At 42.1% G+C, this 20,850-nt stretch overlaps 1 protein-coding gene across 1 annotated transcript in view; it reads right to left on the reverse strand.

The window, feature by feature from the left end:
• Nucleotides 1–213: 213 nt before the first annotated feature.
• LOC116981404 (guanylate cyclase 2G-like) overlaps nt 214–20,850 on the reverse strand; it is a 45,282-nt gene continuing 24,645 nt past the window's right edge. The window contains exons 13-22 of the mRNA XM_033034457.1: nt 16,578–16,746; nt 16,328–16,483; nt 13,159–13,330; nt 11,549–11,689; nt 10,076–10,268; nt 8,062–8,236; nt 6,670–6,768; nt 4,614–4,705; nt 2,386–2,508; nt 214–727 (exon numbers count right to left, since the gene is read on the reverse strand). Of these exons, the coding sequence (XP_032890348.1) occupies nt 2,392–2,508; nt 4,614–4,705; nt 6,670–6,768; nt 8,062–8,236; nt 10,076–10,268; nt 11,549–11,689; nt 13,159–13,330; nt 16,328–16,483; nt 16,578–16,746 (1,314 nt within the window). The 3' untranslated portion in view covers nt 214–727; nt 2,386–2,391. The remainder of the gene's footprint in view (nt 728–2,385; nt 2,509–4,613; nt 4,706–6,669; nt 6,769–8,061; nt 8,237–10,075; nt 10,269–11,548; nt 11,690–13,158; nt 13,331–16,327; nt 16,484–16,577; nt 16,747–20,850) is intronic.

Consider the following 20,850-nt stretch of genomic DNA (forward strand, 5'->3'; position numbering starts at 1 on the left):
CGCGCATGGCGTGCATGACACGCGCGTGGTGAGGCGTGGTGGCGTATGCAGTGACACGCGGTAGCGCGCGGCGCCCCAAGATTTTGGGATGCTCAAAATCCTCGCGCGCCACCTGCGTGACGCGCAAATGACGCCCAAGTGGGACAAGCCCTTAACTCAGCGGGTCACACAGCATCTCTGGAGAGAAGGAATGGGATACGTTTCGGGTTGAGATCCTTCTTCAGACTGAGAGTCAAATTGGAATATTCTTGGTTTGGTGAACAGGCATAAAACCAGAGACTACTATTAATACTTCACAATCTTACCAAACCTAAAACTAATTATTAGGCATTTGTAGTTAATATATTTCTTCTTTCTAGCTCAATGCTTTTCAGGACATGAATCCCCATGGCAGCCTAACAGCAGCAACACAGACACGATTACCACGAAGGAGCCAGAGGTTGCACGGGAGACAGAGAAAGCTCTCACATTCTCTCAAAGGAACATTTCAAGAAACTCACAAGAAATTTGATTTGTAGATATACCAAAATCATCCTTCTGGTAAATTGATCATTTAATTTTAGTGTTTCTGCCCAAAATTGCTCCATAGTTTCACTGGGCGTCTTGTGTTAACCCGTAGAGTTTGTCTTTCATTTTATCTCGTTCTGAGGTGGATCCAACGGAGATGTGCATTTATTTTGGGGAAGGTCTGATGGTGAATTTCTTGTGTTGACGCTGATGTTGCTGGCTGCAGGCAAACTTACAGTTAGAAAGCTGGCCATGAATGTTCGAGTTTCAACAAGGCATTGCAGAATGGACTAGAAGTACTGCAAACAATGTGCCAGGGTCTAACAAATATTAATTCCACATGCTTTACACATAGAATGGCATAGCACATGTAGGAGTGTCTAGGTCGCCACAGTGGCACAGCTGGTAGTCTTTCTGCCTCACAGCGCCAGAGATCCGGGTTTGATCCTGACCTCGGGTGCTGCCTGTGTGGAGTTAGCATGATCTCCCTGTGACCACGTGGGTTTCCCCTAGGTGAATTGGTTTCCCCCAACATCCCAAAGACCTGCAAGATTGGAGGTTACTTGGCTTCTGTAAACTAGCCTTAGTGTGTAGGGAGTTGATGAGAAAATGGGATAACATAGAAAAGTGTTATGCTGCCTTGGCAAGGCCACCAGCATAATCAAGGACGAGTCTCACCCTGGTTCACTCCTTCTTCTCCCTTCTCCCATCAGGCAAGAGATACAGAAGTTTGTACCTCCAGATTCAGGAATAGTTTCTTCTTAGCTGTTATCAGAAAACTGAACCATCCTATCACCAACTAGAGAGTGGTCCTAACCTACCATCTACCTCATTGGAGATCTTTGAACTATCTTCAATTGGACTTTACTGGACTTTATCTTGCACTAAATGTTATTCCCTTTATCTTGTATCTGAACACTGCGGACAGCTTGATTATAATAATGTATAGCCTTTTCGCTGTCTGGATAGCATGCAACAAATAAGCTTTTCACTATACCTCAGTACACTTGACAATAATAAACTAAACTAAAGGAAAATAATGTGAATGAGTGATCGATGTTCAGTGTGGACTCTGGTTAAGTGGCCTGTTTCCATGCTATATCTCTAAATTAAATTAAACAGAGGTCTAGAGGCTAAAGAGGCTGGAGTGGTCATATTGAATATGGACTGAAGGCCATCATTGAAATGGGAAGGGTACTTATGGTTGGCTCAGTTGGCCAGGGGTGGACAGAGGTGGGAAGGTGAGAGGGGACTGCAAACTGCTTAGTGGATGCCAGTGGATTGGCTAAAGAAGATAGGTGTAAGTTGCTAAGAAAAGATGAGTAAAAGAGATGGCTTGCATCAAAAAAGAGGTGAAATGGACAGCCAAGGAAATGTCTTTATTTTTAAAGGTTATTTCTCTTTCATGCTTGTAAGATTGGGAACATCTCCAAGACAATGGGAATAGGAATGGGAACATGTACAATGGGAATGGGAATTTGTACAATGGGAAATGTTCCTGATTTTAACAATTACACAACGTCAATGAACTTTGCAGACAATTGGTGTGCAGAGACCTTCTTACCTTTGTTGCTGGTAGAACTGAGATGTCTGCATCAGTTCTATGGCTCCATGATATAATTTGTAACATCATAACAGCATTATAACAGCATTCTTTATGGAAGACGCTGATATTTCAAATTCTTATATTTAAATGTAATTATTGGATGGGGAATTCAGAGGACAAGGAACACACTGCAGTAATGTGTCTTTCCTTCTGTATGAATGAAACGTTCAAGATCGGATCATGAGGAAGGGTATCCCCACAGATATTTCAAACAAAATCTTTAAATCAGTATGTTTACACAGCTAGAATTCACAATACAAAGTGAAACTCACCTCTAGTTAATCCATGTCTGCCTCCTCTATTGAACTTTCCTCTGCAGTAAATTCAAATGTTGGTAAAGGCTTGTTAAATCCCGCTTTGTTTTTAAGCCAGTATGTTGCTTGCTTTCCTTTTCCCTTTTGAAAAATACAAGGGATTTATTTCATAAATGGAAAAAATTGAAATTATTTTTAAATTTATAAATGGAAATTATTACAGCATGTGCAGTACAGTGACGCAGCTGGTAGAGTTGCTGCCTTATAGAGCTACAGACCCAGGTGTGATCCTGACCACGGGTGCTGTCGGTTCAGATTTTGTACTTTCTCCCTGTGACCATGTGGGATTTTTCTGAGTGCTCCAGTTTCCTTCCACACTCCAAGGACATACAGGTTTGTAGGTTAATTGTCCCTAGTGTGCAGGATAATGTTAGTGTATGGAGTGATCGCTGACCGGCGTGGATTCAGTGAGCTGAAGGGCCTGTTTCCACACTGTATCTCTAAAGTCTAAAGTTGGTTTACCAAACAGTATGAATGAAGTCATTTTTCTAAGATTTATGTATTTTTATGCAAATCATGCAACCATATTTTAATTTGTTGAAGGGAAAAATAATGAAGTGATTTTCTCCTTTGTAACTGGAGAATAGTCAGTACCAGACTCGGAGCAGGAAACTGCAGTGAAGATCTGGTGTACAAGTCCTCCAGATACTCCATACAATATACTATGCATCCATTTAATTACAGAAAGGTAGGAAGGATGAGAAAGAATCAACCTCGGCCCAAGATGGATTATTTCAATCATATATACATACATATAGATCAGTTCAGCTCCTAACGTGGGTCAATTGCACAGCAGTGTCTGTGCCCATATGACATCCTTTGCTGGCTTTACCTTGCACTAAATGTTATTCCCTTATCATATACACTGTAAATGGATCGATTGTAATCATGTATTGTCTTTCTACTGACTGGTTAGCACACAACAAACGCTTTTCACTGTACCTCGGTACATGTGGCAATAAACTAAACTAAACTAAACTTTTCAAACGGCACAGATACTGAAATGGCAGGGTGGTTATAGAAACAATCTTGGAGACATGTGGCAGCCTACATTGTGCTGATAGTTTTGGCTGCAACAAATGGTACAACAACATCAACCCGATCAGTTTTTACATTTGAAAGAGGATCATCTTTAGGTTGTACTAGCATTTTTAATTCATGTTGAATGAATGAATGAATGAATGAATGAATGAATGAATGAATGAATGAATGAATACGTTTATTGTCATTGCACAATACTGTGCAACGAAATTCCATTACATCTCCTCCGGTTAAAAAAATACAAACACGACAACCATTAACACATATGTACACTTATTAGTAAAAAATAAATAGGTATTTTAAAAGAATTTAAAAGAATTTAAAAGAATTTGGCGGCATTTCTTGAAATTACATTTTGCTTCCCCAGCATTCTCTGTTGGAATTTAGCTCTTTTATCGCACATGGGTAGAAACTATTTTTTAGTCTACCGGTGCGAGCCTTCAGAGTCCTGAATCGCCTCCCAGAGGGTAGCAGAGTAAAAAGGTGGTTGGCAGGGTGGGATGTGTCCTGCTTGATATTTGTGGCCCGGCACAAGCATCGGGCCCTATATATGTCATCCAAGGAGGGCAGTTGGGCGTTTGTAATGTTCTGCGCAGTTTTTATAATTCCCTGCAACGCCCTCCTCTCAGCCACAGTACAGCTAGCAAACCACACCAGGATTCCATAGGAGAGGATACTCTCCACGGCGCATCGGTAGAAGGACAACAGCAGCGGCTGTGAGACGTTTGCTCTCCGCAGAGACCTCAGGAAATACAGCCGCTGATGTGACTTCTTCACGAGAGTGACGGTGTTCATTTGCCATTTGAGGTCCTGGGAGATGTTTATTCCCAGGAACTTAAAGCCAGTGACTCTCTCCACCATGTCTCCTTTGATGTATAAGGGAGCAGGTTCCTCTCTCCTCTTCCTCCTGAAGTCAATGACCAGCTCTTTTGTCTTTGATGGATTGAGTACCAGGTTGTTTTTGGTACACCAGACAGTCAGTTTTTGGAGAATGGAGCTCAATGCAGGCATCTTACAACCTTACCAACAGAACCATACACAAATAGCAGCATACATTTTTTCCAGCACAACTATTAAAAAATAATTTTACTGGAAAAAAAAACTTTAAATGAAGTGATGGAAAAGTTTATGATTTGATTCCTTACCTTCACTTTTATTGTCCCTCTCTCCACTATTTCATATCCTCCAAAGCCCCTCAGCACATCAACTGTGCTTTGCGACATGTGTATTTTCAAGGCTAAGAACAAAATTAGTTCATTATCCAGACTGCATCCCTTAAGAATGAAATTTACAGTGCACATTTCTCAATGATCATTGTGTAAACTGTCCCATCAGACTGTCGGCATGTCACTGTTTAGTTAACAGATGGGTAAATGTAATGCATGAAGGATTCCACATCTCCATTTATGTTCGGAACAGATACATTCAGATTGGATTTGATTGAATAGTACACAAACAAAAGCTTTTCACTCACCCCACAGTACACATGGCAATAATAGACCGAAACCTAAACATACAGGTTTGAACTGTACCGAGTTAGCCATATCACATTCTTTGCACTAGAATGGATGTGTACATTTCTATGAAGAACTATGATTTTTTTCTTTATTAGAGGCACCACTTAAACACAAATTGCATGCTGATAAAATAGTGAATTTGTACACAAACATCTCAAAGATTTTCCCCATAAGACGTGCTGAAGCACAAGTTTAGACTGCTTCTTACTGCTGCCTTAGTGCAAATAATGAAGGCAAAAGTTGGTTAAAAGGGCAAGTGCTCAAAAACTCAGTCTTGAAATTTAAAGCTCTTCCATTGCTGTCCATGTCTGTATGCAGTGCCGACCTCGCCTGCACAAGCCCTCAGCAGCATACAGTAGATAACGATTAGACTATGGCTGCAGGACTGTCCCAATTACTTTATGACAGCTAGTGCTGTCAAAGGCCTTTACTGCTATTTCCCAATGTCTTTGACAAACACCTTAAAAATAATAGGGTTAAGAACGATAAAATCATTTAATGACACGTGATAAAAAGGTAAATAAATATACAACAAAACAAAGGACAAATAAACAAAAATATATAACTAAATTATCAAATGAAGATTAGCAACGCCATTCAAATGAATGGGAATGTGCTGTGTAAGCCAGTTACAGCCGGCATGATGTGAGGGGCCAGATACGAAGTGCGCCTGACCTCTGTGGGTCTGAAACCCATGATGAGTGCAAGGGGCTGAGCGGGAGATCAGATGTGCCTGCATCTACCCTCTGGTAACTACCCAACTTCCGTGCTGCAGTGGGTATAAGCAGAAGTCCAGGAGATAGTGTAATGGGCACTGCAGCTAGCACACAGCTCTCCGTGGAACCTCCAGTTAGTTGTCAGTGTGTGTCCGACCAAGGCAAAGGTAACACTGAGTTTATGGCATTTGTTCTGCATGAAGTATTCCACATTTACATTAATGTGTAAAAAACAGAATGAGCAGAGTATACAATTCTGTGCACACTACATGTTCATTTAGGAAAGCCAAGCTTGCAATGATTATTAACAAAAAGGTATTAAAAACAGCAAAATATTTTGGAAATTGGAACCCTTGATTCTTTTACCAGGTGAAACAGCAAGTAAATCACCCTCCTTTCATTTTAGTATCCTGCACGTTGCTTAAGGCATTGTGTCTTCCACATTGGGGAGATAAATGTGAAATGTGCTGTTGCTTTGCTGAATATCTCTGCTCAATCCACAAGATTCTCACCACCTTCTCTTCCACCTTCCTGACCTCAGTCTTCCTCACTCCTCCTGGGAATATTCGTTTAAACACAGGCAGCCTATATTCTTATAGCTGGCACCTTACACTCTTTGGAATTTAATATTGAGTTCAGTAATTTCAGACATTGATTCTTCGGTTCCCATTTACATCTCCAACATGTCCTTAGCTCCAATACTTGTCTGATTAACATTGCTGCCACTGTGGTCTGATGTCCCTTCTGTCGTTTAGCACCTCCTGTATTTTTCCCTAACGCGGAACATTGTTTCTGATCTTTCCTCCCCCATTCCTCTTTCTCTCCACCTTAAAACCTGTTTTGTTTCTAATGTATTGATGAAAGGATATGGATTTGAAGCATTCACTGTCTTTCTCTTTCCCCGGGATGCTGCCTGGCAAGTTGAGCATTATCTGTATTTATTAAGGTGAAAAAGATGGAATACTTACGTAAACTGTTGCTTTCCATCCTTGAAGCTACATTGACTGTGTCTCCAAAGAGACAGTATCTGGGCATAATGACTCCAACTACACCAGCAACTACCGGGCCTACAGAAGCAAATGAACATGTAACTCAATGTCTGCAATCAAGGTCCTTCAAACTCCCCCCCCCCCAGTTCAGTACAGTTCAGTTTATTGTCACATGTACCGAGGTACAAGCTTTTGTTACGTGCTACCCAGTCAGTGGAAAGACAATCCATGATTACAATCGAGCCATTTACAGAGTAGAGGTTTAAGAGTGTGGAGTGATTGTAATATGTGAATGTAGATCAGCTTCTGTGGTTAGCACACAATATTGGAGAATTCAATGTTAATACCGCTGGGTTTATAACCCAAGTGGGGTGGGAGATTGCAACCTTCACGTGGTCCACCCTGTTTCAACTAATGCAATCAACCCGACGTGCACAAACAAATAGATGTAGTGTTTTGTTAGGCTGTGCACACCATACGCAAGAAGAAGAAGAAGAACAAGAAGAAGAAGAAGATAGCCCAAGTGAAAAATGAGGTGCTGTACCTCCAATTTGCGTGTGGCGATGGAGGAAGCCCAGGACAGAAAGGTCAGTGTGGGAATGCGAAAGGGAGTTAAAATGGTTAGCAACCCGGGGATCCAGGAGGCCTTGTGCAGCGAGCGTAAGTATTCAGTAAAATGGTCACCAAGTCTATGATTTGTCTCGCCAATGTACATGTCCTATTACCACCTCCTTTGACTCCATCCAGGGTCCCTGACAGTCCTTCCAGGTGAGACAGAGGTTCGCATGCACCTCCTCTAACCTCATCTACTGTATCCGGTGTTCCCAACGTGGCCTCCTGTACAGGTGGGTCTATGTGTAGACTCGGCAACCGTTTTCCCTGATTCGGCAAGAATCTCCCGGTTGCTGGTCAGCATGCACTCGGTGGGGCCGAAAGACCATGTTTCCAAGCTGTGTCTCTTAAAACTAATTGTCAGTCCTTCCTCCACAACCTTTGGATTCATGGGTGTGTCCCCTAACACAAATCTACTAATACAGGGGTCAAGGAAAGAGTGTTCACATCACAGCCCTGTTTTCAAAAATCTTTCCACCACCACGCACAAGAAGCACAAGAAGCGCAAGACAGACACCATTGTGCAGATGCCGAGAAGTGCGTTCAGCTCTGGCTGAACAACTTCTAATCTTGTGTGTGAACTCGATAAGAAGAAGAAGACTACTAATACAGCATCTATTTTAGGCCCAAACCATTGTTGTCACTTGTGATACTTGATTGACATTTTGCAAGATCTTAGAGGCTGGAACAGGATACTCCAACCTCCCCCCCCCCCCCCCCCCCCCCCCCACTTTAAAACAGACAATACATTAGTGTTACCTGTATTGAGACCGATGCGAAGATGCAATTGTACATTTTTTATGTGTCTTATCTTAAAGGCGGCGATGGAGCTGAGAAAATGCAAAGACATTGTGGCAATTTCCCCAGCGTGCTCCATTCCATTGCGAATTGGAAGTCCACTTGCTACCATGTAGGCATCTCCTATTGTTTCAACCTGTGGTCAAATAACAGAGGAAATTAAAAAAACTGAACAAACATCTAAAACTAACCAAAGTGAGCAGGCAACAAACTAACAATATTCTTTTTGCATTGGATTCGTATTTTGCAAAAGAAAAAAGGTGTCAGGCGTGGGACAACACAGTCAACTCTTGTTATTACGGCCCTCTTTATAATGGACTTTGGTTATAATGGACAGTATCCCCACAGGGGATAATCAGACACCACCGCCTCGTTTAGAACACAAGCAGCTTGGAACACTGCAGGAGGCCATTGAATTTGACAAGCAATTGGTTCGATCAACACTTGTGCAATGATGCACTATTAAACAATGTACAAACAGCCTTTAGTATTTTTAGCTTGCAACAACAAAAATACATGTTTTAGCTGTTAAAAATAATTTTGTATTTGAGAAAATCTCTTTGCTTGCTGGGTGGTTTAGAACAAATCTCTTACTTGGTTATAGCGGACAATGGGCTATAACGGACATCATCCCCCCCATATGAGGGTTATCTGTGCACAAGTATCATTACACTGCCATTCACCATATTGTATACTATTTGAACTTGCTAAATGTTGCCATTGCTCTGGTTATTTTATTGAATTTCAACAACAATTCACTGCCAATATGAGGAATAGTTAAATGATAGGAGCAGTTGCACCAGCCTTGGATGTAACTAAGTTAGCATTTAATATCCCATTCCAGGTGGAATATTTTAAAATAAAATTATTATCATCCCATTTACACTGGTGGTTCAACATCCTAGACTTCATTTCCTAGCAACACCATGGACTATCTTCATCATGTGGTCCTGGTGGCTCAAGGAGGCAGCCCACCATCACAATAAGCAATGGCCAAACTCTCCCAGTAAAGTTGCCAGAGGAGGTGGTTGAGGCAGGTACTATTACAATGTTTAAGAAACATTTGGACGGTACCTGGATAGGACAGGTTTATAGGGATATAGGCCAAACGCAGGCAGGTACAACGAGTGTAGATGGGACATGTTGGTCGGTGTGGGCAAGTAGGGCCGACGGGCCTGTCTCCACACTGTATGACACTATGACTCCAAGTACCCATCACACATATGTTGGTGAGGCCATTCTTGGAGTGCTGTGCTCAGTTTTGGTCACTTCCAGCTAGAGAAAAGATGCCATTTAGCTTGAAAGGGTGCAGAGAAGATTTACAAGAGTATTGCCAGGACACGAGGTCCTGAGCTGTAGGGTAAGGCTGGGACCTTACTCCTTGGAGTGCAGGAAACTGAGGGGTGACCTGATAACGATGTATAAAATCATGAGGGGGATAGACAGGGTGAAACCACAGTCTCTTTCCCTGGGTAGGTCAATCAAGAACTAGAGGGCATAGGTAAAAGGTGAGAGGGGTAAAATATACTGGGAACCTGAGGGTGGTGAGTATATGGAAAGAGCTGCCAGAGGAGGTAGTTGGGGGGCAGTCACAATATGTTTAACACATTTGGATAGGTGCATGGATAGGGAAGGTTTTGAGGAATGTCGGTCAAATGCGGGTAAATCAGACTAACCAGTGGGGCATCTTGGTTGGCAGGGACAAGTTGGGCTGAGGCTTATTTCTGTGCTATATGACTATGTCTCTATTTGAGCATGAAGAAGCTGAATTTATTGAAGGCTAAAGCATATAAATTTAATTGAGCAGTGGGATATTAGTTAGTATCAACAGACTGGATGCAACCATCATACAATGTGAGGGTTAATTTCAAACATATTTTTTTTTAAAACAGCACCGATTGCAAGCATTTGAAGTGCAATTACAATGGCTATCTGCGACTTGACTTTACCTTGTTCTTTCAATATCCAGTCTTACCTTATATACGTCATAAAACTTGAGAATTTCATCAAATAAGCTGTACAGGTCATTGAGCATATCTACCACCTGCAGAGGGGTGCTGATGGAGCAAAGCTTGGTGAAGCCAACGATGTCCGAGAAGAAGATGGTTACTGATTCAAAGAATTCTGGCTCCACAGCCTTTCCTAGCATGAGTTGCTCGGCAATGAAACTGTTGGTAAATAAAATAGTTAGCATCATCCATGGCATCAACAGTTGACCGCTTCACCATATACAGAAATGAGGCTAAGTGATTGACCTGAAAGATTAAAAAGCTGATTTAGACTTTATAGATACAGCACGGAAACAGGCCCTTTGGCCCACATGGGTCTGCACCGGCCAGCGATCAGCCAGTACACTAGTTCCATATCTTACACGCTAGCGACAATTTACAATTTTACCGAAGCCAATTAACTTAAATTTCTGCACGTCTTTGGAGTGTGGGAGGAAAGTAGAGCACTTGGAGAAAACCAATGTGGTCACAAGGAGAACACACAAACTCCGCACAGACAGCACCCATAGTCAGGATTGAATCCGGGTCTCTGGTGCTATTCTGCCACTGCACCACTGTGCAGCCCCTGTGATCTTCAGGGTTTCAGCTACTCTACAAAAAGGTATTAATACAGATATTGATGCGTAATGTACTTAAATGGGAATTTTGCTTAATATTTGCATGCCACCAAATACTCTATCGAACTTCCACAGATGTACAATGGAGAACATATTGAGTGGCTGCATCATGGCCTGGTTCGGTAACTTGAATGCCCAAGAACAAAGGAGGCAGCAGATAAATTGCCAGGCCCATCACATGCATCGACCCCCCCAACAAGCAAAGAATCTACAGGAAGCACTATCTCGAGAAAGCAGCTAACATCATCAAAGACCCACACTGTTGTGGCCATCTTATTATCTCGTTGCTCCTCCTGGGAAGTGGTTACAGGAGCTTGAGAACCATTACCTACGGGTTCAGGAGCAACTTCTTCCCACCAACCATCTGGCTCATGAACCACCTGCACAACCTTAGCCAAAGCTTTACCTCAGCACTGAAATATGGACTTTGCACTGAAGTCACACTATGGACTAAAGCTTACACCATCATGTTATACTGTATTATTACGTTTAATGTGCCTGTTAAGCTGCAGCAAGTAACAATTTCATTATTCTGTCCCTGTTGCAAATGACAATTTTGACTCTTGACACTTGTCAAAGACTTACAAGTGACTTGCCAGAGTCGGAACTGGGTCGTTCAATCTCAGTATGTTCAATGTGGTCATGAAAGGATTATACCTTGTGTTTCATAAAGATCCAATGTTTCATGATAGTGTAGTCTTCCAGTACATATTTATTCGCAGTCCTATTTATATTTAGAATAGTTCATTTATAGACTTCAAATAAGAATGGTATAAGTTTAACTTTGTGAGTTTCCTTATCGGAAAGTCAAGGAGGCAGTACCTTGGCAACAGGTTGATCAGGAGCTGGTCAATTTTCGCCTTCTCCTGTGTGAGTTGGCGAGTCCTTTCTTCAACCACCTCTTCCAAGTGATTCGCATATTTTTCAAGTTTATCCACCATAGCATCTAGAATGCTCACTTCACTATAAAGATCAAGAGAAATATCTAACCATACAGTGTGGAAACAGTCCCTTCGGATCCACTTGCCCACGTGCCCCATCTACATTAGTCCCAACTTCCTGCGTCTGGCCCATATCCCTCTAAACCTACCCTATCCTATCCCTGTACCTGTGAAGTTTTTTAAACATTGTGATAATACCTGCCTCAACCACCTCCTCCAGCAGCTTGTTCCATATCCCTACCACCCTTTGTATAAAAACATTGTCCCTGAAGTTCCTTTTAAATCTTGCCCCCGTCACCTTAGTCCTCTGGTTCTTGATTTCCTCTACTCCTCTCATGATCTTATTCACCTCTATAAGATCACCCCCTCAACCTCTCCCTATAACTCAGAAGAACAGCCATTCCCAAAACTCACTTAGCTTGGGGACTATGTTTGCAGTCAGCAGATCGACACACAGATTTCTTTGCTGGTATATTTAGAGAAGATATTGCAGAAAGAGAGGTTTCATAACCTTTATCAGAAGAGACTATTATTTACTATTGACATCATTCATCAATTGTTTCAGACAGTACATTATTTACAGAAATCTCTGAGAAATGAACGGCACCACAAAAATATCTTCCTTTGGATGATAAACTGATGACAGCAAAAAACAAACTGCTGACAAAATTCAGCAGGTCGGGCAGTGTCTATGGAGGTCTATGGAGTGTCAAATGGTAAGTCGGCATTTTCCATCGAGACCTTTGAGCTGGACTGAAAGAATAGAGGAGAGAAAGGTGATATAAAGAGGTGAGGGGGAGGGGTGCTTGCAAATGATAGGTGAATCCAGTTGAGGAGAGGGTTTATTGGCAAATGGATTCAGACGGAGAGAGAGTGGAAGAGATGGCGACAGATGCTGGAGGTGATAAAGTGGAGGCAACAAAAGGCTGTGGAATCTGATTCAAAAGGAAGTGTAGAACCAAAGAAGGGAGGGACAGTGGGCAGATGGTTACAGTGGAGGGAGAGGTGTGGGAGGAGTGTGCAGGTGATGAGCAGAGGGGGTCGGTGGGGAGAGGTGAAGCAAACTGGGTGATAGGTGACTGGGGACGAGAATGTAGGAAAAAAGTGGTGGCATGAGAGAGCCTGGGTAGATCAGGAGAGAGAAAGGGGCATTGGGTGAGCGGGCTGTGTTGAAGAATAGCACATCATATTGCGCATGAACAGTCTACAACCTGAAGTCATAAATATTGAATTGTCTGATTTCTGGTAACCCATAAATGTCCATTTCCTTCCACAGATGCTGCCAGAACCGTTGAGTCATCTAGCAGTTTGCTTTTTGCCCCATACTCCACCCCCAGTCCCTGGTGTCTCTAAGAAATAGCTGCCCCACTGATATTAGGAAGCGTTGATTCTATCAGTCGTTGTGAACTCCTAACTAGCTAATGTGCAGGTCAATACTAAGGACCAGAGAAGCTTCCAGCAGTGTCAAGCGGTGCATCTTTTAAGACTCACCCTTCAGGATTGTCCTTTCGCAGTGTATGTTTGATTGAGTGAAAGCCTGGTCTTTTGTCAGCACATTCATCCCAACAGGATTTCAGCAGAGTGACAATCTGTTCCGTACACTTCTCAGCCGACAGGGTGGGTCTCAGCAGCATTATAGGGTTTATGAGTTTACTAATAATTTCTAAGTACAATAAAATGAACAGCAAAATAACGTGATAATTAAGATAGACTTTTTCTTAAAACTCTTTAACGTGTTTCATTGACATTACCTGAACCAGAGGCGGCATTGCACTGGGAAAAATGTTGAGGTTAACAGGTTTTAAGATGAAGAGAAAAATGACAAGAAGCGAGAAGGAAATGGAAGGACTGAGAAGATGACAGAGATGAAATGGCAATAGGAGTTGACAAAGGTCGATGAAAGAGGGTGATAACAGACACTTCATTGCTGTTATATCTCCAACATTTATTTTATTTTATTTTTTTGTCACGAGTATAGTACAATAAAACGCTTTTTATTGTGTGCTAACCAGCCAGCGGAAAGACTATACATGTTTGATTGATGTATAACCTAGCCGTCTACAATATACAGATAAATGATAAAGGGAATAATGTCTAGTGCAAATTAAAATCCAGTAAAGTCTGATTAAACATTTACAGGTTATTGCCATTAAGTGTCTCTCTGTCCTCAGCCCAACCTATTGACTTTGCTCAGCATTTTCTGGTTTGAGTTCAGATATCATGTTGTTGAATATTTTGTCCTTTTTGCTGCTATCAGACTTCTACTTGCTTACTATTGCTCCATAAGTGCTACTTCCCTGTGGGTTTTCCGCCAGGGGCTCCATTTTCCTTCCACGCCACGCGCTTGGGAGGTTAATTGGCTACAGTACATTATCCCCAATTTAGGTGAGTGGTGGAAACTGAGGGCAGATGCTGAGAATGTGGGTGAAATAAAATAGGATTGGAATAAAATTAATGTAAATGGGTGCTTGATGGTCCTGGCAGATTTGGTAGGCTGAAGAACATGTGATACCCTATGATTATTACATACTATGTATAAATGTACTATGATTAGTACCGGTGTCAGGGGTTATGGGGAGAAGGCAGGAAATTGGGGTTAGGAGGGAGAGATAGATCAGCCATGATTGAATGGCGGAGTGGACTTGATGGGCCGAATGGCCTAATTCTGCTCCTATCACTTATGACCTGATGACTTTATGATCCTAGGTAGAACACTAAGCTTGGTACTGCCTGCTCAACAGATCTGAAAGTAATGTGAAGAAAAGTAGAACGTTTTAACAGTTTTCTGGAGAATGTGTCTCAACATTAAAGGGATGGTTTTCTTATTTTGTCATTAAGAACCAGTACAATTGGTTGAGAAAATGTTGATCTACACCTGACTACTTTAAGTTGATTTTGTTTATGCAAGATAGAAAGTTCCTCAATATTAACACATCTAAATTTAACGTGCCAAAATTATTGTTGGGTTAAAAGTTAAAAACACCAAATGAATCTAATAGCGATGGTTGCAAAGTTTGAGAAAGGTAAGGAAAAAGTGAGTAACAGAACGGTGGAGACTAGAGGTGAGAGAATAAAGAAGCAGATTGGGAAAAGATTACTGTGAGGAAGATATGCAGCAGGGGCAGCACAGTGGCGCAGCGGTAGAGTTGCTGCCTTACAGCGCTAGAGACCCAGGTTCAATCCTAACGACGGGTGCTGTCTGTACGGAGCTTGTACATTCTCTCTCTGTCATGGTGGATTTTCCAGTTTCCTCCTACACTCAAAAGGCATACAGGTTTGTAGGTTAATTGGTTTTGGTAAGTTGTAAAACAAATATAGTCCCCAGTGTTTAGGATAATGTTAGTGTTAAAGTTAGTAACAGTTTTTACCCCACTGCTATAAAGGCACTAAATGTAGCTGCCAAGGAACGCAGGGGCGATACATACTAAGGGACTGTGGTACACTGTGAAATCGACAGAAGGATGTAGGGTTGGGTGTTTATGCATGCTATTTTCATGATATTTATTTTAGTTGTTTATCTTTTTAATATTTTACCTTGTATGTATCGTTAGCTTTTAGAAATGTTTGAATGGTGCACTGACTGGCTGACATTTTTAAATTTCGTTGTACATGGTTCATGTTACAATGACAATAAAGAAACTATTCTATATTCTATTCTGTATGGAATGATCGCTGGTCGGCGGGGACTCAGTGAGCCAAAGTGCCTGTTTCTATGCTGTATCTCTAAAGTGTAAAGGTGCAAGAACCAGACTAACTATGATGCCTGATGGACTATCGGTCTACAGCAGCCTAAGTGAAAATTCATTCATTAATTTTCATTAAAGCATATCAATGACAATTTGGCATTCTATCTTCAAATTTCCAACACTTCCTGGCAATAAATATGACTTGTTGTCTACTTATGGTTGTTAATTTAAGCTAGAATATGACATCAGATAATTAGTGATGCAGTTAGCATCAGATAATTAGTGATAACAGTGGTGCAGGTAGCTCTCACAGCCCCAGAGACCCAGGTACCAATCTTGACCTTGGGTGCTGTCTGTGTCGAGTTTTCTCCTTGCATGGCTTTTCTTTGGATGTTTTAGTTTCATCTCACATCCCAAAGATGGGTGAGTTGGTAGGTTAATTGGCCCCTGCAAACTGTCGCTTGTGTGTAGGTGAGGGCTGGAATGTGGGAGAAATGTGGGGAATGTAGGGAAAATGTGATGAATGTAGTATTACACAAATGAGTAGTTGATGGTTGGAGTGGACTTGATGGTCGGAGTGGACTTGATGGTCGGTGTGGAGGTGTGGACTTGATGGTCGGTGTGGAGGTGTGGACTTGATGGTCGGTGTGGGCGTGGTGGTCGGTGTGGACTTGATGGTCGGTGTGGGCGTGGTGGTCGGTGTGGACTTGATGGTCGGTGTGGGCGTGGTGGTCGGTGTGAACTTGATGGTCAGTGTGGACTTGATGGTCGGTGTAGGCGTGGAAGGACTGTTTCCCTGTCGTATTTCTCTGTGAATCAACCTTTAGCAATGGAGTTGATCCCAAACTAGAAAGGACAACGATGCAAAAATAGATTCTAAGCAATGACACAATATTTGATCTTGTAAATCTAGATAGTTGTGTTAAATGAAAAATAGCATAATAAAATTCATGGTGATAAATGATCTATTTTACCTTTTGGCTCCATCAGAAAATCGTGGTAGGGACCTTTGTCTCCATGATGAATCAATTCTTTTGTAATGATGGCAAAACCATATACATCCCCTTTCTGGGTCCCATTGTATGGGCATTCCTCACATCGTAATAGTTCAGGGGCAGTCCAGTATAGATCTGCCGGAAGATAAATGGAATGCATGTGAGAACAAACTGTAAATTCCGAATCGCTTACCCTTTCTAAGATACGCTTTGGAGTTATTTGAATTACCTGTGTAATCCATATCTTCAGCAAAGATTAATTTTCTTTTGGTTTCATATTGGAGCTCCCAGAGTCCAAATCCTGATAGCTTTACTTGCATTCGGCTGTCTATTAGACAGGTTTTAGGCTTTAGGTTACCATGAGACTTCATTGGACTATCATGTAAAAATATCATGCCCTAGTTAAAATACAAAACATCATTCATTCTCTTCACAGGCAACATTTATTACAACAGTTGAAATTAATATTGTTTATGTAAACTATGTTAAGTGTGGGTCTTGGGTTTTTTTGTAAAGTAAAAACTGTAGAAAATGAAATGTCGTTCAAACCAAGTTGTTTGAATGACAATAAAAGGCATTCTATCTATTCTAATAATCTGATTGAAGCTAATTTATTTTACTTTTTTCTGTCTATGCTGTCGCCTTGTCTTTCGACTTGTATGAAATAGTCTGTCTTTTCCTCAATATTTTCCAGGGCCTTACCATTCATGGTATATGTCCTACCCTTCTTAGAGAACCCCCCCCCCCCCCCCCCCCCCTCCCCTCTCCAAAATACATCACCACACTTATTGGGACCACATTTTATCTGCCATTCTTCTGACCATTTGCAAACTAGGATTATCTATTGGATTCCATGGGCTATAACCCTTTGGACTAGTTTCCCAGGTGAATCTTGTCAAAGGCCTTATTGAAGCCTCTAAAAATTATATCAACTGCACTGTTCCTATCAGTTGATTTACGTTCGACAAGGTGACACGAAAATAGGTGAGGTAGTGTAGAGGAAGCAGGGACTCTGCAAAGGGACTTGCACAAGGTGGGAGAGTGTGCAGAGAAGTGGTAGATGGAATATAGTGTAGCAAGGTATGGAGTCATGCATTTTGGTAGTAGGAAAAAAGGCATGGACAAAATGGGAAGAGCATCCAGAAATCGGTGGTGCAAAAGGACTTGGGAGTGCTGGTGCAAGATTCTCAAAAAGTTAATTTGCAATCGGTAGTAAGGAAGGCAAATGCAATGCTAGCATTTATTTCAAGAGCTTGTATACAAAAACAGGTATGTAATGCTGAGATTATTTGGAGTATTGTGAGTAATTATGGGCACCATATCTGAGGAAAGATGTGCTGGCTCTGGAGAGGGTCAGGAGTAGGTTTACAAGAATGATCCCAGGAATGAGTGTTAACATATGATGAGCATTTGACAGCACTGGGCCTGTACTCGCTGGAGTTTAGAAGGATGAGGGGGCACACATTGAAACTTACCGAATAGTGAAAGGCTTGGATAGGGTGGATGTGGAGAAGATGTTTCCACTAATGGGAGAGTTTAGAAAACTAGACGTCATAGCCTCAGAATTTAAGGACATTTCTTTTGGAAGGAGATTAGGAGGAGTTTCTTGAGTCAGAGGATGGTGAATCTATGGAATTCTTTGCCACAAAAAGCTGTGGAGGCTGTCTATGGATATTTTTAAGGCAGAGATAGATAGATTCTTGGTTAGTATAGATGTCAAGGGTTATGGGGAGAAGGCAGGAGAATGGGGTTAGGAGGGAGAGATAGATCAGCCATGATTGAATGGCGGAGTAGACTTGATGGGCCGAAGGTCACTTATGACCATATGACTTTCGACTTTCTGCATTCGACAAGGTTCAACATGGTCAGTTGCTTTGGAAGGTTAGATCACATGGGATCCAAGGAGAGATAGCTGAATGGATAGAAAAGTGGTTTCAAGGAAGGAGGCAGAGGGTGGTGGTGGAAGGTTGCTTGTCGGACTGGAGGCCTATGACTAGTGGTGTGCATCAGGGTTCCGTGCTGAGCCCGTTACTGTTTGTCATCGATATCGATGATTTGAATGAGAACATGCATGGCAAGATTAGCAAGTTTGCAGATGATACAAAAGTGGAGGGTTTAGCAGATAGTGAAGAAGGTTGTGAAAAGTTGCAGCAGGATCTTGATCAATTGGCCAGGTGGGCTGAGGAATGGTTGATGGAATTTAATACAGAGAAATGTGAGGTGTTGCATTTTGGGAAGTCTAACATGGGCCGTGAATGGTAGGGCTCAGGAGAGTGTTGTAGAACAGAGGGATCTAGGAGTGCAGGTACATGGTTCCTTGAAGGTGAAGTCACAGGTGGATAGGGTGGTCAAAAAGGCTTTTGGCCTTCATCAGTCAGAGTATTGAGTATAGAAGTTGGAGGGTCATGTTGCAGTTGTATAAGATATTGGTGAGTCCACATTTAGAGTATTGTGCTCAATTCTGGGCACCATGTTATAGGAAATATGTTATCAAGCTGGAAAGGGTACAGAGAAGATTTACGAAAATGTTGCCAGGGTAGAGGATGTGAGCTTTAGGGAGAGGTTTAATATGCTGGGACTCTATTCCTTGGATCAGAGGAGGATGAGGGGTGATCATATAGAGATGTAGAAAATCATGAGAGGAATAGATCGGGTAGATGCACAGAGTCTCTTGCCCCGAGTAGGTGAATCAAGGACCAGAGGATGTAGATTTAAGGTGAACGGGAAAAGATTTAATAGGAATCTGAAGGGTAACTTTTTGCACAAAGGGTGGTAGATGTATGGAACAAGCTGCCAGAGGAGGCAGTTGAGGCTGGGACTACCCCCAATGTTTAAGAAGCAGTTAGACAGGTATATGGATAGGACAGGTTTGGAGGGATATGGGCTAAACGCGGGCAGGTGGGACTAGTGTAGCTGGGACACATTGGACGGTGTGGGCAAGTTGGGCCAAAGGGCCTGTTTCCATGCTGTATCACTCTATGATGCTATCACTATGATTCTATGACTCTATGACGCTATGATGCTATCACTCAATGACACTATCTTCCCTATCAGTATCATTAGACAAATTGGCCTGTAGTTAGGCATTTTCCTTATTCTTATCTGCCAGTAACAACTTGAAGCACCTCCTTGTCTTCCTAATTTCATTCTAAGTACCCCATGCCATGTTCTACTCTCCTGAAGGGTGTCACATGTTCTCTGTGCTCTTTACCTGCCAGATGTTTCTTTATTTTTCTATATCAAACTTTTGATATACCTAGAGATCTACGATTCCCTGAATTTTTCTTCCTCGCATTTCACTCTGAAAGGTGCTTATTAGACATGAACCCTTATGATTAAACCTTTATAAGACTCCCCCTTGTCAGATATTGATATATCTGAATGTCACTGCTCCCAGACTTTTTTTTAGCAAGGTTCTGTCTTCCTCCAATTCAGCAACTTAATTTCCAAACTATCCTCTACCATTCCATGACCATTTGCAGATGACACAAAGCTGGGTGGCAGTGTGAACTGTGAGGAGGATGCTATGAGAATGCAGCGTGACTTGGACAGGTTGGGGGAGTGGGCAGATGCATGGCAGATGCAGTTTAATGTGGATAAATGTGAGGTTATCTACTTTGGTATCAAAAACAGGAAGGCAGATTACTATCTAAATGGCATCAAGTTGGGAAAAGGGGAAGTACAATGAGATCTGGGGGTCCTTGTTCATCAGTCTATGAAAGTAAGCATGCAGGTACAGCAGGCAGTGAAGAAAGCAAATGGCATATGGGCCTTTATAACAAGAGGAGTCGAGTATAGGAGCAAAGAGGTCCTTCTGCAGTTGTACAGGGCCCTAATGAGACCACACCTGGAGTATTGTGTGCAATTCTGGTCCCCTAATTTAAGGAAGGACATTCTTGCTATTGATTACACAGGAGTGCAGCGTAGGTTTACAAGGTTAATTCCCGGGATGGCGGGACTGTCATATGCTGAGAGAATGGAGCAGCTGGGCTTGTATACTCTGGAGTTTAGAAGGATGAGAGGATATCTCATTGAAACATATAAGATTGTTAAGGGTTTGGACACACTAGAGGCAGGAAACATGTTCCCGATGTTGCGGAAGTCCAGAGCCAGGGGCCACAGTTTAAGAATAATGGGTAAGCCATTTAGAACGGAGACGAGGAAACACTTTTTCTGACAGAGTTGTGAGTCTGTGGAATTCTCTGCCTCAGAGGGCAGTGGAGGCTTGTTCTCTGGATACTTTCAAGAGAGAGCTAGATAGGGCTCTTAAAGATAGCGGAATCAGGGGATATGGGGAGAAGGCAGGAACGGGGTACTGAATGGGGATGATCAGCCATGATCACATTGAATGGCGGTGCTGGCTGGAAGGGCCGAATGACCTACTCCTGCACCTATTGTCTATTGTCTATTGTCTATTGTCTATGACCATTTTGAATTTAACAGAGAAATTAGTACTTCATCTTCTGTCGTAGGACTATCTACAAACTGGTTGTAACTTTCCA

Source organism: Amblyraja radiata, chromosome 15 (assembly GCF_010909765.2).
Source record: "Amblyraja radiata isolate CabotCenter1 chromosome 15, sAmbRad1.1.pri, whole genome shotgun sequence".
Classification (NCBI taxonomy): Eukaryota; Metazoa; Chordata; class Chondrichthyes; order Rajiformes; family Rajidae; genus Amblyraja; species Amblyraja radiata.